The sequence below is a fragment of the Vanacampus margaritifer genome, chromosome 8 (genome assembly GCF_051991255.1).
Source record: "Vanacampus margaritifer isolate UIUO_Vmar chromosome 8, RoL_Vmar_1.0, whole genome shotgun sequence".
NCBI lineage: Eukaryota > Metazoa > Chordata > Actinopteri > Syngnathiformes > Syngnathidae > Vanacampus > Vanacampus margaritifer.
The window spans coordinates 25,771,877-25,794,741 of NC_135439.1; the positions used below are offsets into that span (position 1 = coordinate 25,771,877).

General features: G+C 41.6%; 2 protein-coding genes across 3 annotated transcripts in view; one reads left to right on the forward strand and one right to left on the reverse strand.

The window, feature by feature from the left end:
- Positions 1-7,233, reverse strand: part of ap5b1 (adaptor related protein complex 5 subunit beta 1) — a 7,779-nt gene extending 546 nt beyond the window's left edge. Inside the window, exons 1-3 of the mRNA XM_077572380.1 lie at positions 6,977-7,233; positions 3,774-4,559; positions 1-1,693 (exon numbers count right to left, since the gene is read on the reverse strand). The exon at positions 1-1,693 is cut by the window's left edge and continues 546 nt beyond it. Of these exons, the coding sequence (XP_077428506.1) occupies positions 1-1,693; positions 3,774-4,559; positions 6,977-7,111 (2,614 nt within the window). The 5' untranslated portion in view covers positions 7,112-7,233. The remainder of the gene's footprint in view (positions 1,694-3,773; positions 4,560-6,976) is intronic.
- Positions 7,234-8,990: 1,757 nt separating this feature from the next.
- The window catches only part of acad9 (acyl-CoA dehydrogenase family, member 9), a 98,240-nt gene continuing 84,365 nt past the window's right edge, over positions 8,991-22,865 (forward strand). Inside the window, exons 1-3 of one of the 2 annotated variants that reach the window (XM_077572382.1) lie at positions 8,991-9,289; positions 9,513-9,606; positions 22,689-22,790. In XM_077572382.1, the coding sequence (XP_077428508.1) occupies positions 9,116-9,289; positions 9,513-9,606; positions 22,689-22,790 (370 nt within the window). In that variant the 5' untranslated portion in view covers positions 8,991-9,115. Of the gene's footprint in view, positions 9,290-9,394; positions 9,607-22,688; positions 22,791-22,865 lie in introns of both variants that reach the window. The other variant, XM_077572381.1, reaches the window with a different exon arrangement.

Below are 22,865 nucleotides of genomic sequence, written 5' to 3' on the forward strand. Positions count from 1 at the left end.
GCAAATGTTTCTCCACCATGGACCCCAATTCTTCTGCTTGTAGCTGGCAACAAAACAGGGTGGTAGCATAATTTCCATGCTCTTCCTCACTTATTTCATCCCAGAGGTACTTAAAAAGATTCAATTTAACAACTGTTCCCCAAGTGGTGGGAACAGCCAATGGCAGAAAGGCTTGCTGAAAAGACATCCGGATGTCTGGCAGTAAAGTATACCAAGAGAGGCCATTTAAGGTGCTAAAAATGGCACTGCCACTGAGGGTGATTGGGATAGGTAACCTGGGCTTCAATACAAGTTTAACCACAGGTGACAGTTTTTCTCGAAAAAGACAGGGGACGTTGAAAACACCCAGTTCTTCATAGTTGTTGTCCCTTATGCTGAAGTGCATGCGTATGCTGAAGACCTGATCAAAGCAGGAAAGGTTGTACATGGTATGGTTTAATTGGTAGTACAAGGTAACCTGTGAGCCAAAGCAAGAGTCTTTGAATTGCGCCCTGTATGCTTCCAGTCCTGGGCAGTCCTGTGCTTCACTGAGGTTCGGGCTTTCCCGGCGAGTCTTGTTTCTCCCCTGTGGCTCAGGCTCTTTTAATTCAACCAGCCTCAATACTGGTTTATCTGTCTGGTGAATGGTTAGCACAGTAGTCAATCTCTCGGTGTCTGCCATGATGCAGGATAGTGAGTGTTTTATATTTTGTCCTTCCTCCCTCAAACCCTGTGTTATAATCCCAGTCATTTTTTCTTTAGAGAGAGTAGTCAGGAGACAGTAGTATAGTCGGGCATGATCTTGAATGTCCGTGTCGCCATAACAGATGAGATGTTGCAGGATGTTGGTCAGAGAGATAAATAATGAGTCCAGGCTGGGATGTGTCATCAAACACCGGCAAAGCTGCAGCACACAGTTTCCCAGACGCCAGTCACAAGTCATACACAGTGAAGGTGTAATCATGATGTTGGAAAGTAGTCGGAGTGTGCTCAGCTGAGGGATTTTCCCTTCTTCTGCCACTCGAGCCAGCACCTTGAGGTGCCAACGGAGGTCTGTTAAGGTCAACTGAGAAGGTGGTGCCTCAGTGATAATGCCCTGCAGAGCCCTGCAGAGTCTTGTAGACCAATTGCATTCAGGGAACAAGTCAGAAGTCTGGTCAGCCAAGTTGAGAATATGTAGAGTCAGGTGGGTATGACCGTGATAAAGCGTGCATAATTTATCTGCAATGCTGTTAGAGTATCTCTCTATGTGGCAAAAACAGACAAGAAAAAGGAAAACCGCCCTGAAAAATGTGACAAGAATCTCTTGACTGTGTCCTCTTATCAAAATATTCAGTAACAAACTCAGGTGTTCATAGAGATAGACCAGACCCTTGCCTTCATCTCCATCACCCTCCTCCTGGTATACCAGCAACAGCAGATTGAAGCGGGCCAGCATAGTAGCAGAATCAGTTAGTACAGTGGGTGCTAAAGTAGATGCCAATTTGGGCGTCAGCAGCACAGGTGGGTTTTCATTACCATTTCCGCAGCTGATTGGCATGTTCTCGGGAAAATGCAGAATATAGTCCATGAAGAAAAGCTTCTCTGGTTGACTTAGTAGTGGATGCTGGGAGAGAACAACCAGTCGTCTCAGGATGAACACTTCATCATCAGTACTGAACAGGCTGTCTGTATAGGCACATTTCATCAGAAGAGTGCTATGAAAAAGGCAAACCTGAAAACACAATGGATAGAAAAGTCAACACACATCTGTTTAAACTACAAGTTTTTGTGATATAAAAAAATGAGGCCAAAATAAATCCTTTAAAAACTTTTGACGATAAATTCAAGACTCTAGAGTGTTATTTATTGTGCAAACAAACAAAAACCCAGCTCGGTAGTGCTTCCAACAAATTTTTACTAAAGCAGCCCCGCTGTCACCTAGGTCAACAAAAATTGGGAGGCCCACAATAGTCTCATGGAGCCAACCCTGAACCCAACAGGACAATCGTCATTATTATTCCTTTCAAAATGTTGTCTCTTTTCCCACCTTCTATGTAACAATTTGCCCAAATATAACTTTACAATACCTTTTTTATTTGACCATTTATGATTCAAACATCTTCTAATAAGCAGATTACCATACTATATACCATACCACTTTATTTAAATAACACGTTTAACTCATTTGCTAATCACTTGTCAAGTGCATTTTTTTCAACGGGGACAGGTAGGGAAATTCTGATTCTGCTCCACTGTAAATTTCAAACTTGGAAACAACTTAACTTATGCACAACCACCAGTAGATTACCACAGGGAACATGTTTCCCTAGACATGATTGGGTCAGGCATAACCACCTTCAAACTGGTGTTGGCCTCTTCCACGCAACTATGCACAAATGGGGTATGGCCTCCAGTGCGGCTTGTGAGTGTGGCGCTGAGCATTCAGCATACCATGTGATAAAATCTTGCACCATATACAGTGGAACCTCGGAGTTTGAACGTCTCGGAACTCAGGTACAAATCGGACTTCAACCAAAAAATTTGTAAAAAAATGCCTCGGAGTTTGAACACCCAAGCAAAGCAAGCTAAACTGAACATACCTTGAAAACGGGTAGCCGAGTGAAGACGAGCAATGCTGAATGCTCACGTTGCGGTAGTTGAGACGATGCACTGCTCATTTCCAGTCAGATCGTAAAGGTCCCTAGTGGTGCTCCATACTCGCGAGTGCATTTAGATTTTTCAATTTTCTTCGGCAGCAAAGAAAAACATACAATACTACGAAACCAGAGTGGAATTAGGAAGATTATCGTGCCATTGTAACTACTGTGACTACCCCCTTAGCTGTTCAACGTGACTGACGTTACACAACACACGCAAGTAGTCTAACAATATGCCCAATGTAAAATACACAAACTCAGCACTGAACTAGAGCAAGCATTAACATAGCATTTATCATCCACTGATGCCATCACACCACAACAAAAAAGGTATTTTTTTATTGTTTAAATACTGTATAGAGTGTGAATGTAAAAAACAAATAGAAATTAAAATAGGAATGTTCTGTTTTTGGAGCTTGGGAACGGATTAATTGCATTTACATTATTTTCTATGGGAAAAAAATGTTTTGGAGGTTGAACAATTCCGACTTTGAACACTTCGCAGGAACGAATTATGTTCCAACTCCGAGGTACCACTGTATCACCATCCTAACGGGGTTTAGGGTCTGACCGTTGTAGATGAGACCTTAGTTGCTGACTATCATAACAGTCTGCACCTTCTTTAAGGTCGACCTCTTAATGAAGAAGACCAGTAGATGACATTGTTACCCCATTTTATACAATATAAAATTTGAGAGTCCATGGGAGAAATGGCTGCATTTTGTGCAACATACATTTTACAACTATTAATTATAAGAGAACAGGGAAAAAAAGGCAGAAAGGAGAGTGTCTATTCTGTCATTTGGCAGATTCGATGTATATATAATTATTGAACACATTATGTGGGTATTGAACATTTTTTAATTTTCTAAAATGGCTGGCAGTGAAAGTGTTAAAAGACAACATAAGTTGACACCAAAAACTTAAACCAAGTTTTAATGTATTTGTACATGTTAGACTTATAGTAGGACTCGAAAGTACACTTTTATTCAAGTTAATTTTGCTAACAATTATCGGCTTACTTATCAACATCGGCACTTTCTAAATTATTGGTTTATCGGCATTAGTTGAAAATAGCATTATCATGCATCCCTAGTTAGTAGTGCGCAAATGAATGAAAACGATGCAATTAATTTATTGGCAAATAATACAAACCTCACTGGTTCCAAGTATACGCAGAAGCTGAGCTCTAAATATGGATGGCGAAATAACAGGCACCATGGCAACCACCTCCATCAGTCTGTGTAGAACTGCCGCTTGACACAGTGAAGTAAGAAGAAAAGAATTCTCCAGAGTAGTAGACAGGACTGAACGTAAATCCTTGCAGTCTCGCTCAGTCTGAAGAATAGGCACTGTGCCCATGTGACCCATTATAAGGGAGGATAAGATGGCTGAATCTTTATCAATTTCACCAATTTCCTGGTCTAGTTCACTGCTGACAATTGTATTTTCTCCTACCAGTAATTTTAAATAATCATCACCTGATCCAGGATTCATGGCAAGCTGATAAACACAATTTTTCAACACCAGAATATGGAGTCTTGCATATGGCTGATGAAGTCTTGACATCTCTTTGGTCCAAAGCCCACCTATGATCTCAAGGCGCTGAGAAAGAAGGCTGGGGCAACATGTCTCCAGCTCTTGTAGGCATTCACATGCTGTAGCTCTAAAGAGAAGACTGCTACCATGTAGGTCAGATGTGTCCTGCGCTATCTGAAGGAGCAGATCAAGAAACTCCACGCATACAGGTATTTTGTTGCTCACACAAGAGGTACAGATGAGGACAGAAGTCAGGGTGATGAGGAGACAACTGCGAAATTGAACACATGTCTCCGGACAGTGGCTAAACAATGACAGGAGCTCTAGGACTGTCTCTTCACCAACAGAGACTGTGGGACAAAGGAGGACTGGTTGCTCACATAGTGGGGACAGCAGATAGACCTGAAGTGGATGATAAACAGAGCAAAATGTCAACAGAATGGTTTAAGTTAAAGTATGAAATACATGATTAACTGATTGTTTAAAACAGTGGTGGCCACACTTTTTTGCCTTGCGAGCTACTTTTCAAATAAGCAAAGTGCGCATCTCGGACCGCGCAGTGCATTGTGGGCAGGAGGGCGTTACCCGGCTACCAAACAGTAGTCAAGAGTAATGGAAAGCAGTGGAGACCACGTGAAAGTTGATTATTTAATTAAGCGTTTTTGTAGTCGCCGTGGAATGCCTGTTAGAATGAGGACTGCGTTCGGCAACAGACAGAAACGGAAAGACGAACTGGCTGCATCGATCCAAAAACTACCAGTCTTATTGACAAAGAAGGAAGTGAGAGATGCTGTGAAAAATGACTATGTCATTGTTAATCGTTGGAGACAAAGAAATTTCTGACCCCTTGAAGACAAGTGACGGATGGCTGGAAGAAGCCCATGTTTTAAGACTTTGGCCACCTTGCATGTCAGCCGATATTGCTGGATGTATGCACTTTACCGGGAGTTGGATCAATGACACAAAACCGGGACGCGATCAAGATCTTTCTTGACTGAGGGGATCAATTGGGGCTAGAAGCAGGTTCTTAAATGACCGTCACTCCATTAGTTTCGTTACACGTACGTCCGCTAGCAAGCTTCGTGATGGTTCCGTCTGCTCCCTCGGTTTCAGGATATTGACAAATCTGTTCAAGAAATTTTCCATTTTCGCCTCTTTTACATCCGTTTGGATTAGGGATGCACCGAAATGAAAATGTTTGGCAAAAACCGAAAATGAAAAATGCTTGGCCAAAAACCGAAACGGGGTTGAGCGATTGCACAATGTCAATGTCATTCGCACAGGCGGGCACGGATGCGTGCGGCGCACTTAAAATCGGCACATTCACATATTCACCAACGTTTAAAAATAAATAAATACATTTGTTCGCACCAGCTAGTCGGCTTCGGAAACGGACTGCAAAGTCACACAGCGTCCTAAACAGGTCTGTCGCCACCCGGCGATAGCGGTAAGTGTTTCCGTATTTAAAACTGTTGATAGAAATAGTGCTAGCATTAGCTAAAGTATTTAGCATGGCTACCGGGATGTCGGTGAAAAAGTGGGACCGTTCGAAGGGCTCTTATAAAAAATAAAAATAAAAAGGGAAGGCGCTGCAGGAGAAAGAGTGGCTCACCTGTACTGCAGTACACGGCAGCTCTGTCTTTTTTCGACCCACTTAAAAGTTGTACACCTAGCGACACCCCTCCCCTACGGTGTGCGTTATGACCCCAGGAGCTGCTGTGACCGACCGGTGCAAACTCACACGCTGAAAAGCCAGCGAGAAGCGAGGGGACACTCACCCCCGCATTCCCTGTTTAATTCAAACAGACGCTTGCTTGCAGCAGTTTTTTGTCACCACAACCTATTTCGGCCATATTCTTTTGCCTTTAATTTTACTGGTAAAAATAGCCATAAAAAAAAGAAAGAAACCATTTTCGGCGGCCAAATATTCGGTGCATCACTAGTTTGGATCTTTCTTTTCTGTCTGGAAATTTGGAAGAGTGAACGGAGGTTTACAAGAGTACACTTACGTCTTCTCGAGGTTTGCAATGGTGTGTTTTTTTTGCCTATAAACTCCATTAAGACAGGTAAAAATGGCACCGAGTGCACCTGTTGCTTTGTCACTTAAGGCTGAAAGCTGTTCAAACAATGCTTGCAAGCTTTAAGGTGTGCAGTTACGCAAACACTTTCAACACTCCATTTGCCGCCATTCAAATTACGGCTTTGTTTGGTAGCAAGTTTTTTTTTAAACTTGCTACCAAATTACGGCTTTGTTTGGTAGCAAGTTTTTTTTTTTTTAACTTGATTTTCACGCATGCGCACACGTATTGCGCATTTCGCTTATAACCTTGCCCATGCTAGGTGAATTCTCGCGGTATTTGTGAGTTCACAAATTCCGGAGAATCCATCTTGTACAGAGCCCGCTGATTTTCACTGATCCGAACCACTCGTACACATACGCAAAATGTGTACTGAATGTTTTTATTTAAAATATCCCCCCTGGCCTTTTTTGTTCGTTTTTTTTTTCTGTATTACTATAATAACGTGTTTGTGTAGTGTTCACAATTTGTTTGTATATTCTGTTTGAAATTGTTTAATAAAGCTATATGGGAAAACATATTATACGAAAAAACAAAAAAACGCAGAATGTGCACTTGTAGTTCTCGAGCGATTCACGGCAAAATAACGCTATATGCATTTGTCTGTCGCGGCGAAATAACCATTGCGTAACAGAAAATAAATGGTAAAAGCATAATCTTTACAAATTATATTTTAGACGCGCTAACATAAAAAGTTTGTGTCTAGATCAGCCACTGCATTACATCATGAGGGTATCATACCTTGGTACTGTTTGTAACTCTGCCATTTCGGAGCTCACGGAGCAACTCCGAAAGGAACATATCCACCGATGTGGAGATTAATCGGGAGGGACTACGGAAAAAGTCAGAAATTTTCTTCGTCCAATTTACTGCCATTGTCAAACTTCCTGTCAAAATCCTCTTCTCATTTCAAATGGTTGAGTGTTCTTCAGTACAAACAGTGTTGACTTTCTTTTTTGTTTATTTTTTCCCCTCTTCTTCTTCTTCTTCTTCTTCTTCTTCTTCTTCTTCTTTTTCTTCTTCTTCTTCTTCTAGGCCAAGATTTTGAAGCCGCGACGCCGCCATATTACCACTCCCAAGAAAAGTTTCCAGGCATACAATCCTTTACATTTTACAGTATCAAAATTGGACAATATTTGAGACAGTACTTAGTAGAAACAGCATGATTTATGATGTTTTAATGTGCTAAACATAAACAAGAGGACTTTAGACATGTTACAGCTTGTCTTAAATACATGTATACATTTTATGCTGAAGGATGTTTAACAGGAAGAAACTTGCACATTATTATTAAAGAATTATATCTGTAATTCTACGGAAGAGATTAGTGCGTGTAGTCTATGCTTGTGTCCAAATTCACAAGGTTGGTTCCTCCGAAGGCCGAATTTTCGACTGCATGACGTCACTCCCGGCTCGACAGCACGCACGGATTTACGAATGAATTGTCAATGCTGCTTGTCGGTAACGCACTGACCGACAGTCCATTCATGTGCTTTACAGTCCGTGGTTTTGTTTTCTATGTAACTTTATGCGTGCTGTCAAATAGCACCGCGAGTGACGTCATGCAGACGACAAATTCGGCCTTCGAAGGACCCAGCCTTGTAAATTTGATTCTTGAATTAACAGTCTTCCTATTGTATGTAATTACTCTGTTGTTCCTTAGGGTAGAGCCATGTGGTGAAAAATTATGGGTACTAAATAGTAAATACCATCTTCCAAAAGCTCAACGCCTGTTTATGATACTCACCTAATTTCATTGGCAGTTTAGATATTTCAAAATCACATTTTAAAAGATTTATTTATTTATGTATTTGTGTATTTATTGATTTGTATTTGTGTGCATAATATCTGTGAATTGGACAATATTGTGTAATACCACAAGGTACGTTAATTCTTGGTGCAATGCAACATAGGTATTAAAATATTTATTATTTTGCCTATTTTTTCTCCACAATCGATGGGATGAAATGCCTTGAAAAGTGCAGTCCATTGCCATCCATAGTTTTGTCCTAGTGTATTTGCCGTAGGTCAGCGATACAAGTTGGCCGACCTGATGCGCATGCGCGCGCAGCTCGTGCATTGACAACCCATAAACGCACTGATCTGTATATGATTCTGGATAGCAAGCCACAAGGCGGCCATCTTACCCCTCTGATCTCGCGAGCAGACTACTGTACAGTATAAACTATACGTATACGTACAGATTAGACATACAGCTCGTAGGCTCTTAGTATAGGGTTTAGTATAGGGTGGGGGTGGGGTGGTCACTATTTTTTAACAAGTAAACGTTATGTGTTGCTTTGAACACCCCCTTTTTCTTTTATCGCTCAGTTCTTTAGACCCCAATATTAAATTTGGCAGCGCATCTTTTGTTGAATTACAGGTATAATTTATATATATATATATATATATATATACACACGTAGTTAAAGAGGACATGAAGGTAGTTGGTGTGAAAGCAGAGGACAGTGTTAGATGGAGGCAACTGTTTCGCTGTGGCGACCCCTGAAAGGAAAATAAATTTTGTCCTGTAAATATCACTAAGCATCTAATTTACATATGTATTTAAGGCAAGTTGCAAAATGTCTGAAGTCATCCTTAACCCTAACCCTTATGTTGAACAAATTTAAAACATAATGAATCATGCTGTTTCTATTAAGGATTGTCTCAAATGTTCTCCAATTTTGATACTGTAAATGTATAGGATCATATGTCGAGAAACGTTTCTTGGGAGTGGTAATATGGCGGCCTCGCGGCTTCAAAAGTCTTGACCTATCGGCTATCCAGCAAAATATACAGATCAGTGCATAAACGTCTGCTATATCCCTTGAAGTGTGTTCAGTAGTCGCGATTAGCATTTAGCGTCTGCTCGCTCAATTAATGATGAATATGAGTAGAATAGGCGTCCTTTTCAACTGTTTTCTGATACGAAAGCAGCTTCTGCGCTGTCCAAGGCCGAAGTATGTCTGTCGTTTTCCGCCGCAGAGGTCATTTAAAACTCATTCACGAAATCTCGCGTACGCCAAAGACTTGTTCCTCGGTCAAGTTAACCAGGTAATATCGACAATATTTGAACGTAAGAAGGTTAAATCACTGGGTTTTGTTGTCTCTCTGCCTGTGTTCCCCTCGTCGCCCTGCGAAATTCTTGCCTCATGGCAGAGAGATAAGTGACTTAACTGCCTACTTCTTAATTCTAATTCTGAAATGTTTTTTTTTTTTTTACTGGAACATATTTACGAATATTCTATTGAGAACTGAGTCCGGTTTTCTCCTTCAGGCTGAAGTATTTCCCTTTCCAGAAATTGGAAATGAAGACTTGGAGGAGATCAACCAGCTTGTTGCTCCTGTGGAAAAATTCTTCAATGAAGAAGGTGAGGGAAAAGTGACTGATTGTTATTAAAATATTACATTTTCCTTTGTGGCTCACATTTAAAATGTAGCCTGCTAAGTTTGCTACTTTCAAGATAGCGGTTCTCACCCTTTTCGATCCCCCACACACCGAGAAAAGTTCAAATGTGTTCTCACACTCACTCAAAATTAACTTCTTTTTTTTAACCAGCAATATATTTTCTAAAAAACAACTTTCAACAACTTGCAAAAAGCAAAATTGTTCTCATGACAAAGGACCTGTCCAGGCTAGCTAAAATTATTGTCCAACATCAAGATTGCACACATAGACAAGAGCACAACAAAAGACAAATACTACCGGAGTGCAAAATTACATGACCCCCCCCAAAAAAAACAACAACAAAAAAACTTGGCAAGATTTAGCCCAAGTTACTTCACAATATGTCAAATCGAAAAGGACAAACTCAAATGTACAACACACACCAAAACACAGTTACATACATATATACATTAAATCTCAACAGAAATAATATTAGTTTAAGAAAATGCAGAGGACCACCATAAATTACGTTTGATTAGGCTTATTGATATGACTAAGATCCACACTCTCCAGATAGTGAATAAATGGGCCCCAAATACTTTGAAATAATGACAGTTTCCCTTTTATAATGTAGGTTGTATTTTCCATGAGTAAAGTTGTGGACAGTTCCTTAATCCAGTCGATTAACTTCTGTTTACTTATCCTCCTCCATGAGGGCCGTATGACTTTTTTTGCAAGTAAAAAAACATAAATCCAGAGAAGTTATTATTTTCCCAGACATATGATGACCATCAGTCTTAAAAAGTAACATTAAGTTTGAAGGTTGCCGGTACATATTTATACAAAATCATTCAGTCAGATGACAACCTAATGTCACCAATGTGTAATTATGATTGACCTTCATGCTTCCCGTTAAGCAATTTGTAGCCAAAAACAATCACTGTTTTATAACTATGTATTTATAATCAGAAATGGGCGCATCAATAAATTTTTGGGATGTCCCAAGCACACGTTTTTGGACTCGAGTCAGAGTCATCTAATTTTTTCATTCTGAAGATCGGCCGATTCCGAGTCCCTATCCAAAACCTCAGCATTGTATTAACCCGTGGACGTTATTTTGTTTTGATTAAATTCCTGTAATTTTTGCCAAAATTAGGCATTTCCTTTGAAGTGTGATAACTTAGTGAATATTTTTTCACTTTCAACTGCTCAAAATGTTCACTGGCATCAGACCTATCTATACATATATAGTTAAAAAAAATATTATTTTTTTAACTCTTTGACCGGCAAAAACGTTTAATAACGTTTAGTAAAATCCAAATGAGTGCCGCCAAAAACGTTAAAAGACATTAACTATGTTTTTTAATGGAAACGGGTGGAGGAAAGCCTTGGCCAGCTGCGCTCAAAGTATCAAGCAGATCGAGTTAGTATAATGACTATTTATGGGCACTAGATGGCAGCGATGACTTTCTTGACATGAGGTGGAGCTAGAGTGTTGAGGGGGAGAATGGCTGAGGAAGCGAAAATGGCGACCGGTTGCAAGCAGCACACGCTTGAGCATTTTTTTCAAAGACGAAAAGCATCAACCAGTGCTAAAGAGCACATTGATGATGATGATGGTGACTCCGAGGTTGACGGCGAAGTTGGAGGCGTTGACGCGGCGGCTTCGATCATGTCGTAAAGCCTCACCGGCTAGCGATGCTAACGCCGGAAAACGTGGTGCACAACCGAGCACTTTTGCACAGGCGGACGTTCAATCGGACGATGAAGAGTACCCTGAGTCCAATGCATATTTATCGGAGGAGTGGGTACAGTCTGATCACGGAGAAGACACTGGTTCTGGACTACGATGCCATCATGAATGGAGTGGATTAGATGGATCAGACCATCTCTTACCACCCGGTATAGGAACTGAAGGACATGAGGAAGCCAGACGTAACACCAGGTCACCGTATCATGATCCTGAGAGTAGACTTGATGACAACATGGCCAAACACACACTGCAGTATATACCTGCTACTCCCCGGAAAAAAAGGCCGGCAAGAATGTGTAGGGTCTGCACGCGAAGGGGGAATCGTAGTGAAACTAATCTGTGGTGCAAATCCTGCTGCGTCCCCTTGCACGCAGGGGAGTGTTACACAATATACCACACAAAAAGAAAAAACGTGTAGTTGAAACATCCACACAATTGTAAATAGTACCACAGTTGCACACATTTGTAAATAGTTTGCCAAATTGTTTTGTCAAATTGTTACACTGTTGAATGTAAATAAACTTATTTTGCTATCAAAAAACACTTTTTCATTGTTGGTGGCAGTGTTTTACAGAAGTAAAGCACTGTTTAGGTGTTTGTGGCATCATTCATGGGGAAAAAAAAGGTGCCAAATTCACTAGAGTGCATGAAATAATATTGTTTCACAAAAAGCTTGATATCTACGTATTTTGGTCCAAAACAGAGCATTTGGGTGAAACGTCAGGGGTCGCCACAGCAAATCAGTTGCCTCCATCTAACCCTGTCCTCTGCATCCTCTGCTCTCACACCAACTACCTTCATGTCCTCTTTAACTACATCCATAAACCTCCTCTTTGGTCTTCCTCTAGACCTTCTGCCTGGCATTTTGAATTTCACCTTCCTTCTGCCAATATACTCACCATCTCTCCTCTGGACATGTCCAAACAATCTCAGTCTGGCCTCTCTGACTATCTCCAAAGCCTCTAACATGTGCTGTCCCTCTGATGTACTCATCCCTGATTCTATCCATCCTGGTCACTCCCAAAAAGAACATCAGCATCTTCATCTCTGCCACCACCAGCTCTCCTAGTCTTATCCTCCTCCTGTCTTTTCCTCAGTGGCACTGTCTCCAGACCAAACAGCATTGCTGGTCTCACCACATTAGCTTCATTCCTCTGTAGTTGCCACTACTCTGCACGTCTCCCTTGTTCTTAATAATGGGCACCAGCACACTCCTCAGGCATCTTCTCACTATCTAAGATCCTGTTGAACAACCCAGTCAGAAATTCTACTGTTACCTCTCCTAGACACTTCCATACCATCATCAGGACCAAGTGCCTTTTCACACTTCATCCTCTTCAATGCCTTTCTAACTTCATCATTGCTAATCTTTGCTACTTCCTGGTCCACAACAGTCACCTCTTCTACTCTTCATACTCTCTCATTTCCCTCATTTATCAACTTTTCAAAGTACTCTTTCCATCTTCCCATCACACTACTGGTATCTGTCAACACACTTCCATCCCTATACTTTATTACCGTAACCTGTTGCACATCCTTCCCATTTCTGCCTCTTTGCCTTGCCAACCTATATAGATCAGTCTCTCCCTCCTTACTATCCAACCTAGCATACAAGTCATCGTAAGCCCTTTGTTTGGCCTTTGCCACTTCTACTCTCACCCTACGCTGCATTTCCCTGTACTCCTGTCTACGTTCTTCTTAGCTAACCTCTTTCTCTGGATCCACTTCTGCACCTCTTCATTCCACCACCTGTCTCCCTGATTACATTTGCTGTAGTTGTCCAGTCATTTGGAAGCACCTCCTGACCATCCTGAGCCTGTCTCAACTCCTTCCTGAAAGTCATACAACACTCTTCTTTTTTCAGCTTCCACCATTTCGTCCTCTGCTCTGCCTTTGCCTTCTTTGTCTTACTCACCACCAGAGTCATCCTACACACTACCATCCTATGCTGTCTGGCTACATTCTTACCTACCACTACTTTGCAGTCGCTAATCTCCTTCAGATTACACCGTCTACACAAGATTTAGTCTACCTGTGTACTCCTACCTCCACTCTTGTAGGTCACCCTATGTTCCTGCTTCTTCTGGAAGAAAGTATTCACGATAGCCATTTCCATTCTTTTTGCAAAGTCAACCACCATCTATCCTTCTGCGTTCCTCTCATCGATACCAAACTTGCCCATCACCTCTGTTTCCTGCACCAACGTGTCCATTGAAGTCTGCACCAATGACAACTCTCTCACTTCTAGGGATGCGCTGCATCATTTCATCAAGGTCCAACCAAAAGTTTTCCTTCTCCTCCAGCTCACATTCTACCTGTGGCGCATACCTACTAACAACATTGATCATCACAACTTAGATTCCTAGCTTCAGGCTCTTCACTCTATCTGACACCCTTTTTACCGCCAGGACATTCCTAACAAACTCCTCCTTCACGATAACTCCTACTCCATTTTTCTTCCTATCTACGCCATAATAGAATAACTTGAACCCTGCTCCTAAACTTCTAGCTTTGCTCTCTTTCCACCTGGTCTCCTGATGACACAATATGTCCGCCTTCCTCCTCTGCCTTTTCCTGTCATAGTTCCAACATTCAAAGTCCCTAATCTCAGTCCTAGACTCTTGGTATTTTTCTTCTCTTTCCTCCTACGAACACACCTTCCTCCTCTCCTTCTTCGACCAACAGTAGTCCAGTTTCCACCGGCACCTTGTCGGTCAAAAGCGCCGATGGTGGTCGTTGTTAACCCGGGCCTCGACCGATCCGGTATGGAAGTGATATATTTGATTCGCATGTTTGATTTGGCCAAAGTTTTTATGTCGGATGCCCTTCCTGACACAACCCTCTGTATTTATAAGAAGGACACTAAAGAGTAATTTAACTCTTTCACTGCCAGACGTTTTCAGAAACGGGTTGTCCCCACTGCCAGCCGATTTAAGCATTTTGAGTGATCTTTCAAGGTCCACAGAAAATGTTGTGTTTGGACTATGGAAACACACATACTACCAAATGAAAGATTGGACGCTCAGCTTTCATCAGAAAAAAAAGTTTGTTTCTACCTTATTCCGTTCTTCAGTAATCAACAATAGAAAATGGTTACTTTCACCGAAATTCTCTCTTTTGAAACAAAAAACGGAGAAAAAGAGCTTTTTGTGAAACGATGTTATTTCATGCACTCTAGTGAATTGTACACTTCTTTTTGTCCATGAATGATGCCACAAACACCTAAATAGTGCTTTACTTCTGTAAAACGCTTTCACCAACAATGAAAAAGTGTTTTTTGATTGCAAAATACGTTTATTTCCATTCAACAGTGTAACAATTTGACAAAACAATTTCGCAAACTATTTACAAATGTGTGCAACTGTGGTACTACTTACAATTATGTGGATGTTTCAAATACAGTTTTTCCTTTTTTGACGCTCTCCTGCGTGCAAGGAGACGCCAGGACTCGCACAACAGTTTACTTTCACTTTCACATTGGTCCGTTTTCTTTTTTTCCGGGGAATAAAAAGCAAGTAGCAGACTGTACACACTTCCTCCGATGAATATGCATTGGACTCGGGGCACTCTCCGTCGTCCGATCGAACGTCCGCCTGTGCGTGCTCGGTTGTGTTCTGCGTTACGACACCGTCATAGCCGCCGCGTCAGCGGTTCCAATTTCGCCGTCAAGCTCGGATTCACCTTCATCATCATCGAGGATGATCATCGTCGTCATCAATGTACTATTTTAGCGTTGGTTGATGCCTTTCGTCTTGTAAGTGTAGAGCTGCTTGCAAACGCTCGCCATTGCCCGTTCCCTCCTCCATGTAGCTCCATCTAATGTCTTCTACTGCCGCGTCAATGCTTCTCAACCACGGAGTCACCACCCTCATCTTCATCATCGATGATGATCATCGTCGTCAACAATGTGCTCTTTCAGCGATGCTTTTGGTCTTTGAAAAAAATCGTCTCGGGCGTGAGCTCCTCGCGACCGGCCGCCATTTTTCCTTTGTCTTCCATTCTCATCTCCTGCTCGACGCTCTAGCTCTGCCTCTACTGACGCCCACCCGATCTTGTCAAAAGAGAGTCATCGCTGCCCTCTAGGGGCCAAAAATAGTCATTAGGCACAACAGACAGACTGGAAACTTTCACTAGACATGCAGAAGGGTTTCCTCTACCCGTTTCAAAAACAAAAAAAAAAAAATCATTGGATGACGTCTTTTGACGTCATTGGCAGTGATCCGTAGGTTTTTACTTGACGTCTTTAAACGTCAGTGGCAGTGAAAGAGTTAAAGTACCCAACAACAACCACAAAAAAATAAAATTTTTCTTAATGAAAATTGGTTTCCTTTTTTTTAAATCAACAGTTTATTTTTTCAAATTGTACACTTACATTATATGCCAGGGATTGCGAATTTATACATTTGGAGCAGTTGACCAGTAATAAGGCAAATTAAATAGGGTATTTTTAAGGCATTTTATTCTTTCGCGTTACAGGTAATAAAAAAAAAAAAAGAAGCTTGTGATGAATCTGCAGACATGAAACACATAAGCTACTGGAGTATTGCCCTACAGGCTACATCTTAAATCGGGAGCCAACGTGGCAGCTTTCACATCAAGCTAAAATAGCATATATATTCATGTATCGTGTCCTTCGCTCCATTCACGGCGCCTTGGGCTCAAATGCGGCAACAGAAGAAACCCACGCCAGCCGCAGTCGGCCGCACCCTCGGTCTCATTCGCCGCGGGCGCTCACCCCTTCCGGTAACGATCCTTCCGCAGGTTCACCTACGAAAACCTTGTTCCCTTTCATCGCTGACGCTATTTCCGCATTCCGCTCGCCCTTTCGATTTGTCTTTAATTTCTTCCTTCCCGCTTCACAACACAACAGCCGCTTCTTCTTCCTTCCCTTGCGTTGGTTACAAAAGTGGTTAAATTAAAAGTAGCCCGTACGTCCGCTACGCTAAAGCCTTAAATAAACGAGTAGGCAGGAAAAAGCCCTCAGATTTTTTTGACTCAAAGTACCTGTGGCGGTCAATAAAAGCAAAATAACCATTTCAACCTTTAGTTCCTGACCTAAAAACGGCCACAAGAGCAAGGCGTGATATCAGTATTGATTCCGTCGCAAGTACCGATACTGTGAAATATGTCTGGTATCTGCCCGATACAGATACCTGGTATCGGTACTCACCCAGCCCTAAAATAAATAAATAAATAAATACTAGATGTGTATGGTTAGGTATGCCACTCCACTTCTGGTCAAAGGTTACCTTTTAAAACATTCAATAGGGTTCTGTAGCGCTGATACTTTATATACATTATTTTACATCTAAGCAGCAGTGACTTCCGTGGGTAAAATCAAGGTCTTTTTGGTGCATTTACAATTCACCATGATGTATAATAGCTAGCATGTTGTAGCAACTAGCAAGGCTAGCGCTGAGAAAGCAGATGATAAACATACCTGCAAAAACACTGCAGTTGTTCATATTGGGTCTGGATTTTCAGCTGCTGGCCTATTTCCACCAACGAAATGAAGAGAGTCTTCGGTGACATTTTTTGCGTAAATCCCTGCAGTTTACATGATTGAAGACAGCGTAGACGTTCCTCCTGGGCTCTGGGTAACTCCCTTCATTCGATCACGGTCACAACATCGCCAGTCACATAGCGGCAGACACGGTTTGTTGTAACCATATAAGGATTTTTATGGTGAACTAACTAGTCAGTTCACAAGTTTTGGATCGTACGAGTACACTCGCCTCAGTCGCCTGCCTGTGCACTGCTCCATTTCTTGTCCGAAACTCTACTGGCCACCGCACATGCGCAGTATGCTGTTCAAAAAATAGTAGTTTGGGCGTAATTGTGAACAGCCCTATTAAAAATTGTAATTGTAAAACCAAAAAAAGGGTGTTCAAAAAAAATTCTGTTATGACTTAACATATTCAAGGCTCTAATGACTTCATATCAAATATTCTGTATATAATTTACTTTATATATTTTTAAATGTATTTATACTGTACATATACATCATAGTTAGTTTTACGCATAGCACAATGTAGCAATTATTGCTAGGCCATCCTGCCAATTTTTCCCCCTTTCCACTGCTGGAATGTGTGTTCGTGTCCTTGTGTGGATCAATCCTGTGGGTTTACGAACCAAACCGGAGACGGTCTGGGGAATGTAGGTGAATCCGAACCAAGCTACATTCTTTGAAGTAGATTCTTGCCTGACACACCGACCCTATTTTATAACTCAGGGACTAAACACAGGACACTGTTATCTCAAAGCATACTGAGATTTTAAGGTTTTCTCAGACCTAGTGGCATTCAAACTTCCGGATCAGTTGGCCGAGCCAGCTTTCCGCTGATACACATGACACCACAGGTAATAAGACGTCTGGCTTCAACCACATTCCTTGGAAGTTACATGTGACAAGAGTGGCCCCCCAGCGGTCATAATCAGAATTACACTCATGGATTAAAAACCATTGAGATTAACCTTAATTCTATACATTGTCAAATGGACTCAGTTTGTACATATCTGAATGACATTCAATGATTCATGTTGCCTTCTTTGTGTGTAAAAAAGTTAAATCTCATGTGTTACTTTGACGTAGCGTCAGCCCGCTGGGGGGTAGACAGCCGTCCCGGGACTAACGGCCCTGGGAGAGGCCATCATTGCCCTCCCTTCAGGCTGACGCTCAGTATGATAACGAGGATCCACTGTCCTCTTCAAGAATGATCGTATAGTTTGAATCCCGGGTAGGAGGGAGAGGATCCGCTTGTATCAGATTTACAGAATGGCTAAATCCACTCAGAATCGAGAAAAAACTAACAAAGTCCGGGACGGGATTCGAACTGAAGGCACAATGATTTATTGACAGAGACATACAAATAAGACACATATTCTGGCCACAAGGGAGAAGAAGTCCGTAGAACAAAGGGATGCACTGGGTTTTGTATCAGAACACATTATTCATCCCCTTTCTTTGATAAGATGTGTGACATTATAATATAACAAATCTTATTGGTATTTGGAAATATAATACACTCCTTCTAAATTAACGCAATTATTCATATGGATTTCTTTGGCCACTAGAGTACACCACAGGCTTGCAGTTACCTTTGTGCTATATAATTTTGTGACCATTGGGGGCACTATGTTTCCACAAAAAACTTAGGGCCGTAACCTTTGGGCGACTTTTTTCCTGAGAGAGCTCAGTATTGTTCCTTCGTTAATCTTACTGATTCGACATGTCATCATCATTGCTCTTTCTTTGTGTGTGTGTGTGTGTATGTGCATATGTGCGTGCGTGTGAGTGTGTGCACTTTAATTCACCTAAAACCTATTAAAAATCCCATACCGTTCACCTAAACCAAATACTTCAGCATCCCGCTAGTCGTGAAGTTGTCAGGAGACCCGAGGAAGAATCAAAGAAAAGAAAAGTGAAATTCAGCACCGACCCGACTACCCACCGGGTTACCAACCAGCATCTTTCACCAACCCCAGAAACATCTAAATTCCAAGAAATTAGGGTAACCTCAAGAGACCAGAGAAAAGACTGAGGAAAGGAAGGAAGGATAGATGAAGTGGGATCCACAGACATCACCCAATTCAACGATCAGAGGAAGAAGCAGATTGTGTTTGAATTTCGGTAGATGCTGGTGTGGTAGATCTGGCATGCATAAAAACCTCCACCAAAGAGGGGAGCCGTCGACCCCGGCCAAGACAGAGCAAGCACAACCCCCCAGGGCCTCCCAGGCCGCAGCAGCGCCAATGCACAACCCCCGGGGCCACTGGCCGGAGAGCAAACCCAGGAGGCCCGTGCCCCAAACCCAATGCAGCAGAACAGGGCACGGCAGGCCCACCAGGCACCCCATTGGCCCACAGCCCCTGCTCCTCCCACGACCCCGTTTGGTCGACTTTTAGAGTTACCCTCCGCGTGAACTGACAGTGCTTAACTAGCGCACGTGCAGCTGACAGATCGTAAATTTTGTGGATAATACATTTTTACGGTTTCACCTGCGTTTGGTGGTGCACTGACTCTTTTCTTTGGTCCGATTAGCAAGTTTTGTTGACAAGATACTCATTGCTTAGGACAGTTAAATAATTTTTAACAAGCTACAGTTGTCATTTTTTCTGAGCCAATGAGTCAATGCGCTTTGTACAACTTTTATCTCAACAGAATGCTTCCAAGGCCAGCCGGTTTTTAGGAAGATTACACTAGACATCAACTTCAACAGGAATGATGAATGTAACCCCAAAAATCATTTAGTTAGCTAAAGAGAAAATTTAGGAAACAAAATGATTTCATGATGTGCTATTAACCTTTTGAGACGTGCTAAAGAATAATGTTCTTTTTGGAAGATGATTTGACAAACCGAGCCCAAATTTTAGTAATGTGTACCTTAAAATCTCCGGACTTGCGCTTTGTGACCGGAAAGGGGATTGGCTGAACCCTGGCTCATCTGCATCAACTGAGGTGGGTCCCACCGGAGTCTTGAAAAAGACTGACGCAAGACCCGCCAGCTCTCTTTCTCTTCCGCACCTCTTCCCTTCCTGACATTGTCCTCGTAGCCACCAGTTTTTTTTTTTTTTACTCAATTGCAACCGGATGTTTAAAACGTGCTCCACACCACATCACGCAGCCAACACTGGTCCTTGCCACCCAGACTCTTTTAAAATTTGTTTTCAGCACCTCTCTGGCCCTTTTTGGTCTTTTGTTCCACCTGCAGCCACCGTTTTGGGACTGTTGCCGCATGCGTCAAGACCCAAGACTCCAAAACCCACAAAAACGGTCACCTGTTGCCCTCTGTTCCATCATCTTCATGGGTGCCCAGCCGCGTTGCGAGTTCCTACACCGGCTTGCCACAACCCGTGACACGGAGACAATGCGGACACCGATTCCAGCACCGAGATTCGGCAGCGTGGATGCGTCCTCCATCTCGCCGCTGAGAGGAAAACTCCGGCCGCGCGGAGCAACCTTGGTTGACCGCACCGACTCCTGGGAGAGCCGTGGAACTTATGGAACACTTTTGCTTCTTTTTTTCTTGTTCCTTTTTTTGGGAGCGGTCATTCATCCGGTCAATCTTCTCTCCATCCCAACTTCCGAATCCTAAATTGCATTTTTATAGCAAATTCGACCATACTACTGGTGCAACTACGGTTGGTCATACATCAAAAGATTTGTTGAGACAAATTCCTTCACATTTAACCTCGTTCTTAACCTTGTTAAATTGTAGGGTTTCTTTCTATTTTCATCAACTTTATTTTATTTATTTTCCGTTATTTCTCGATAGTATAGTTAGGCATAGACAGTGTTGTGACTGTATGTGGCAACAGTAGTGAATAAATGAATGTTCATCAATTCCATTCCGTCTAATTGTGTTCGAGTGGATTATTAATTCCTTTATTAATTCAAAGAACCATGAACGTTTAAGTGTAGTGACTTCAGATTATGAGAAAGTGAATGTGTTGAGTTCATTCAACCAAGAACATTCTATAAATAGACACGGAAGGAAGACAAGATATAGACTCGTGAGGAGAATAAACAAAGATGTGGACAGATCACAACCTCCTGCCCATTCTGACACACTCTGTCGTTCTTCCTCTTTTTATTGGGTTGATCTACCACATGGACGTTACTGTTCTGAGGGGTTTGGGGGGGGATGTGACAATCGTTTACTTAGGCAACAATGCAGACATTCTTTAACACTTAAAGCTTCTCAACCATAAAAATGTCTTGGCTATTTGTCTTGTGATGAGGGCACATTTCCTGTCTTGTGACTGCAGTCGACTCCAACTCACACAGTTCAAACAGAGGTCATGATCTTGAATAAATTCACAAGTTTCAATAAATGCTTTACAATTAATAAAATACCAAATATGGGATAATTAGGATATATTAATCTAACAAAATGAGGATTTTGATTTTGATTTGTTTGTTTTTCTCCAAATTGTATGTAAAAGCACACATGATGCCCCTAGCAGAGACTGCGGTATTTATGACTTCCCTAAGCACCGTTCAAATTATTAATTGGTTATAATGACCCAATAATCGCTACAACAATATTGTTTTTATTGTTCATAGAGGGCATACAAAATAAAAATTACATATGTACGGATAAGTCTGATGCCACTGAACATTTTGAGTGGTCGAAAGTAAGAAATATTCATAAATGATTTATTAACACTTAAAAAATGAATCCAAATTTTGTACAAAATACTCCACCTGGGGTAAAAGTGTTTTTGCGCCCGTAAAATGCCGCACTGAAGGACCTGTAGCTGTCTAACGATGTGCCTGATGTCAAATAAACAAATTTAACACTAAACTAAAGCCTGGTTTACACGGCAAGAATTTTTAATTAAGTAAAATATGAATAAATATTAAATAATATATAAATAATGGTCTGCATCCACATAATCAACACATCACACACCAACAGATTTCATTCATGAAAAATATTCCCAGGTCAGACGCATTATCTCGGAAAACCTCTCGAGATTAAACGTGATTCAGTGTAAGCAAACATGCCGGATGAAGAGGATGCATTGGAGATAGTAGGCACATTTCTATTACTCTCAGATGAAAATGCAAGTTACACAAAAGCCAACTGGTAATGGAAACACATAATTTTCTAAAAAAACATCAAAAACTCTTAAATATCACAAACAAGATTTTCCGCTCTCATGAGGAGGTTTTTGAGACGTGTCGATATAGAAATATTGGTTAATAATGGAAAAAACTATTTTTTGCGTTCCCTTTAGTCATGTGACCCTGCCCGGTCACGGAGTAAAGGAAGTACGGGGCCCCTCGCTTTTTTGGAACTGCCTGCTCAGATCACCAAATGATCACCAAATGATCACAGAGCACAAGCCCCTGCTGCTGCTCCTCACTCCCTCAGTGGATGGGTCAAATGCAGAGAACGAATTTCACTCTACTTAGATGGGCGTGACAATCAGTGGTAATTTAACCTTTAACTTTAACACACACCACCACAACTACTAACACCAAATGCCCAGTCCCGCTGTCATTGCCGGATTGACGGACCAGCCGTCAATGTTTATGGAATGCACACCTCTGCATAGTAATGAAAGTGCCAGTGTCTCTAATGCAAGTGGTGCTGTTTTATGCTGGATGGTGACTGTGCATTATGGTAATGTCAGTCCCTCCTGAGAGAATCTTCTCCAAAACAGGGCAGATATGTACTGTGAATGTACATATATATAGTATATGTACCTAATATGATATTATGTGATTCATAATATTTTTTCTGCGTTTTCGTATATGCAACTTTATGGCTGACGATGCAATCCTTTGCCTTCTTACATTATAGTTGACTCGGCAAAGATCGACCGAGAAGCCAGAATCCCCACAGAAACTTTGAATGGCTTGAAAGAGCTTGGACTTTTTGGAATCCAGATTCCTGAGCAATATGGTAAGATAGTTAATGTTGAATTTGTCATGTTACAAGATCATGCATAGGGACTTGAAATTTATTAGGGATGTTTGA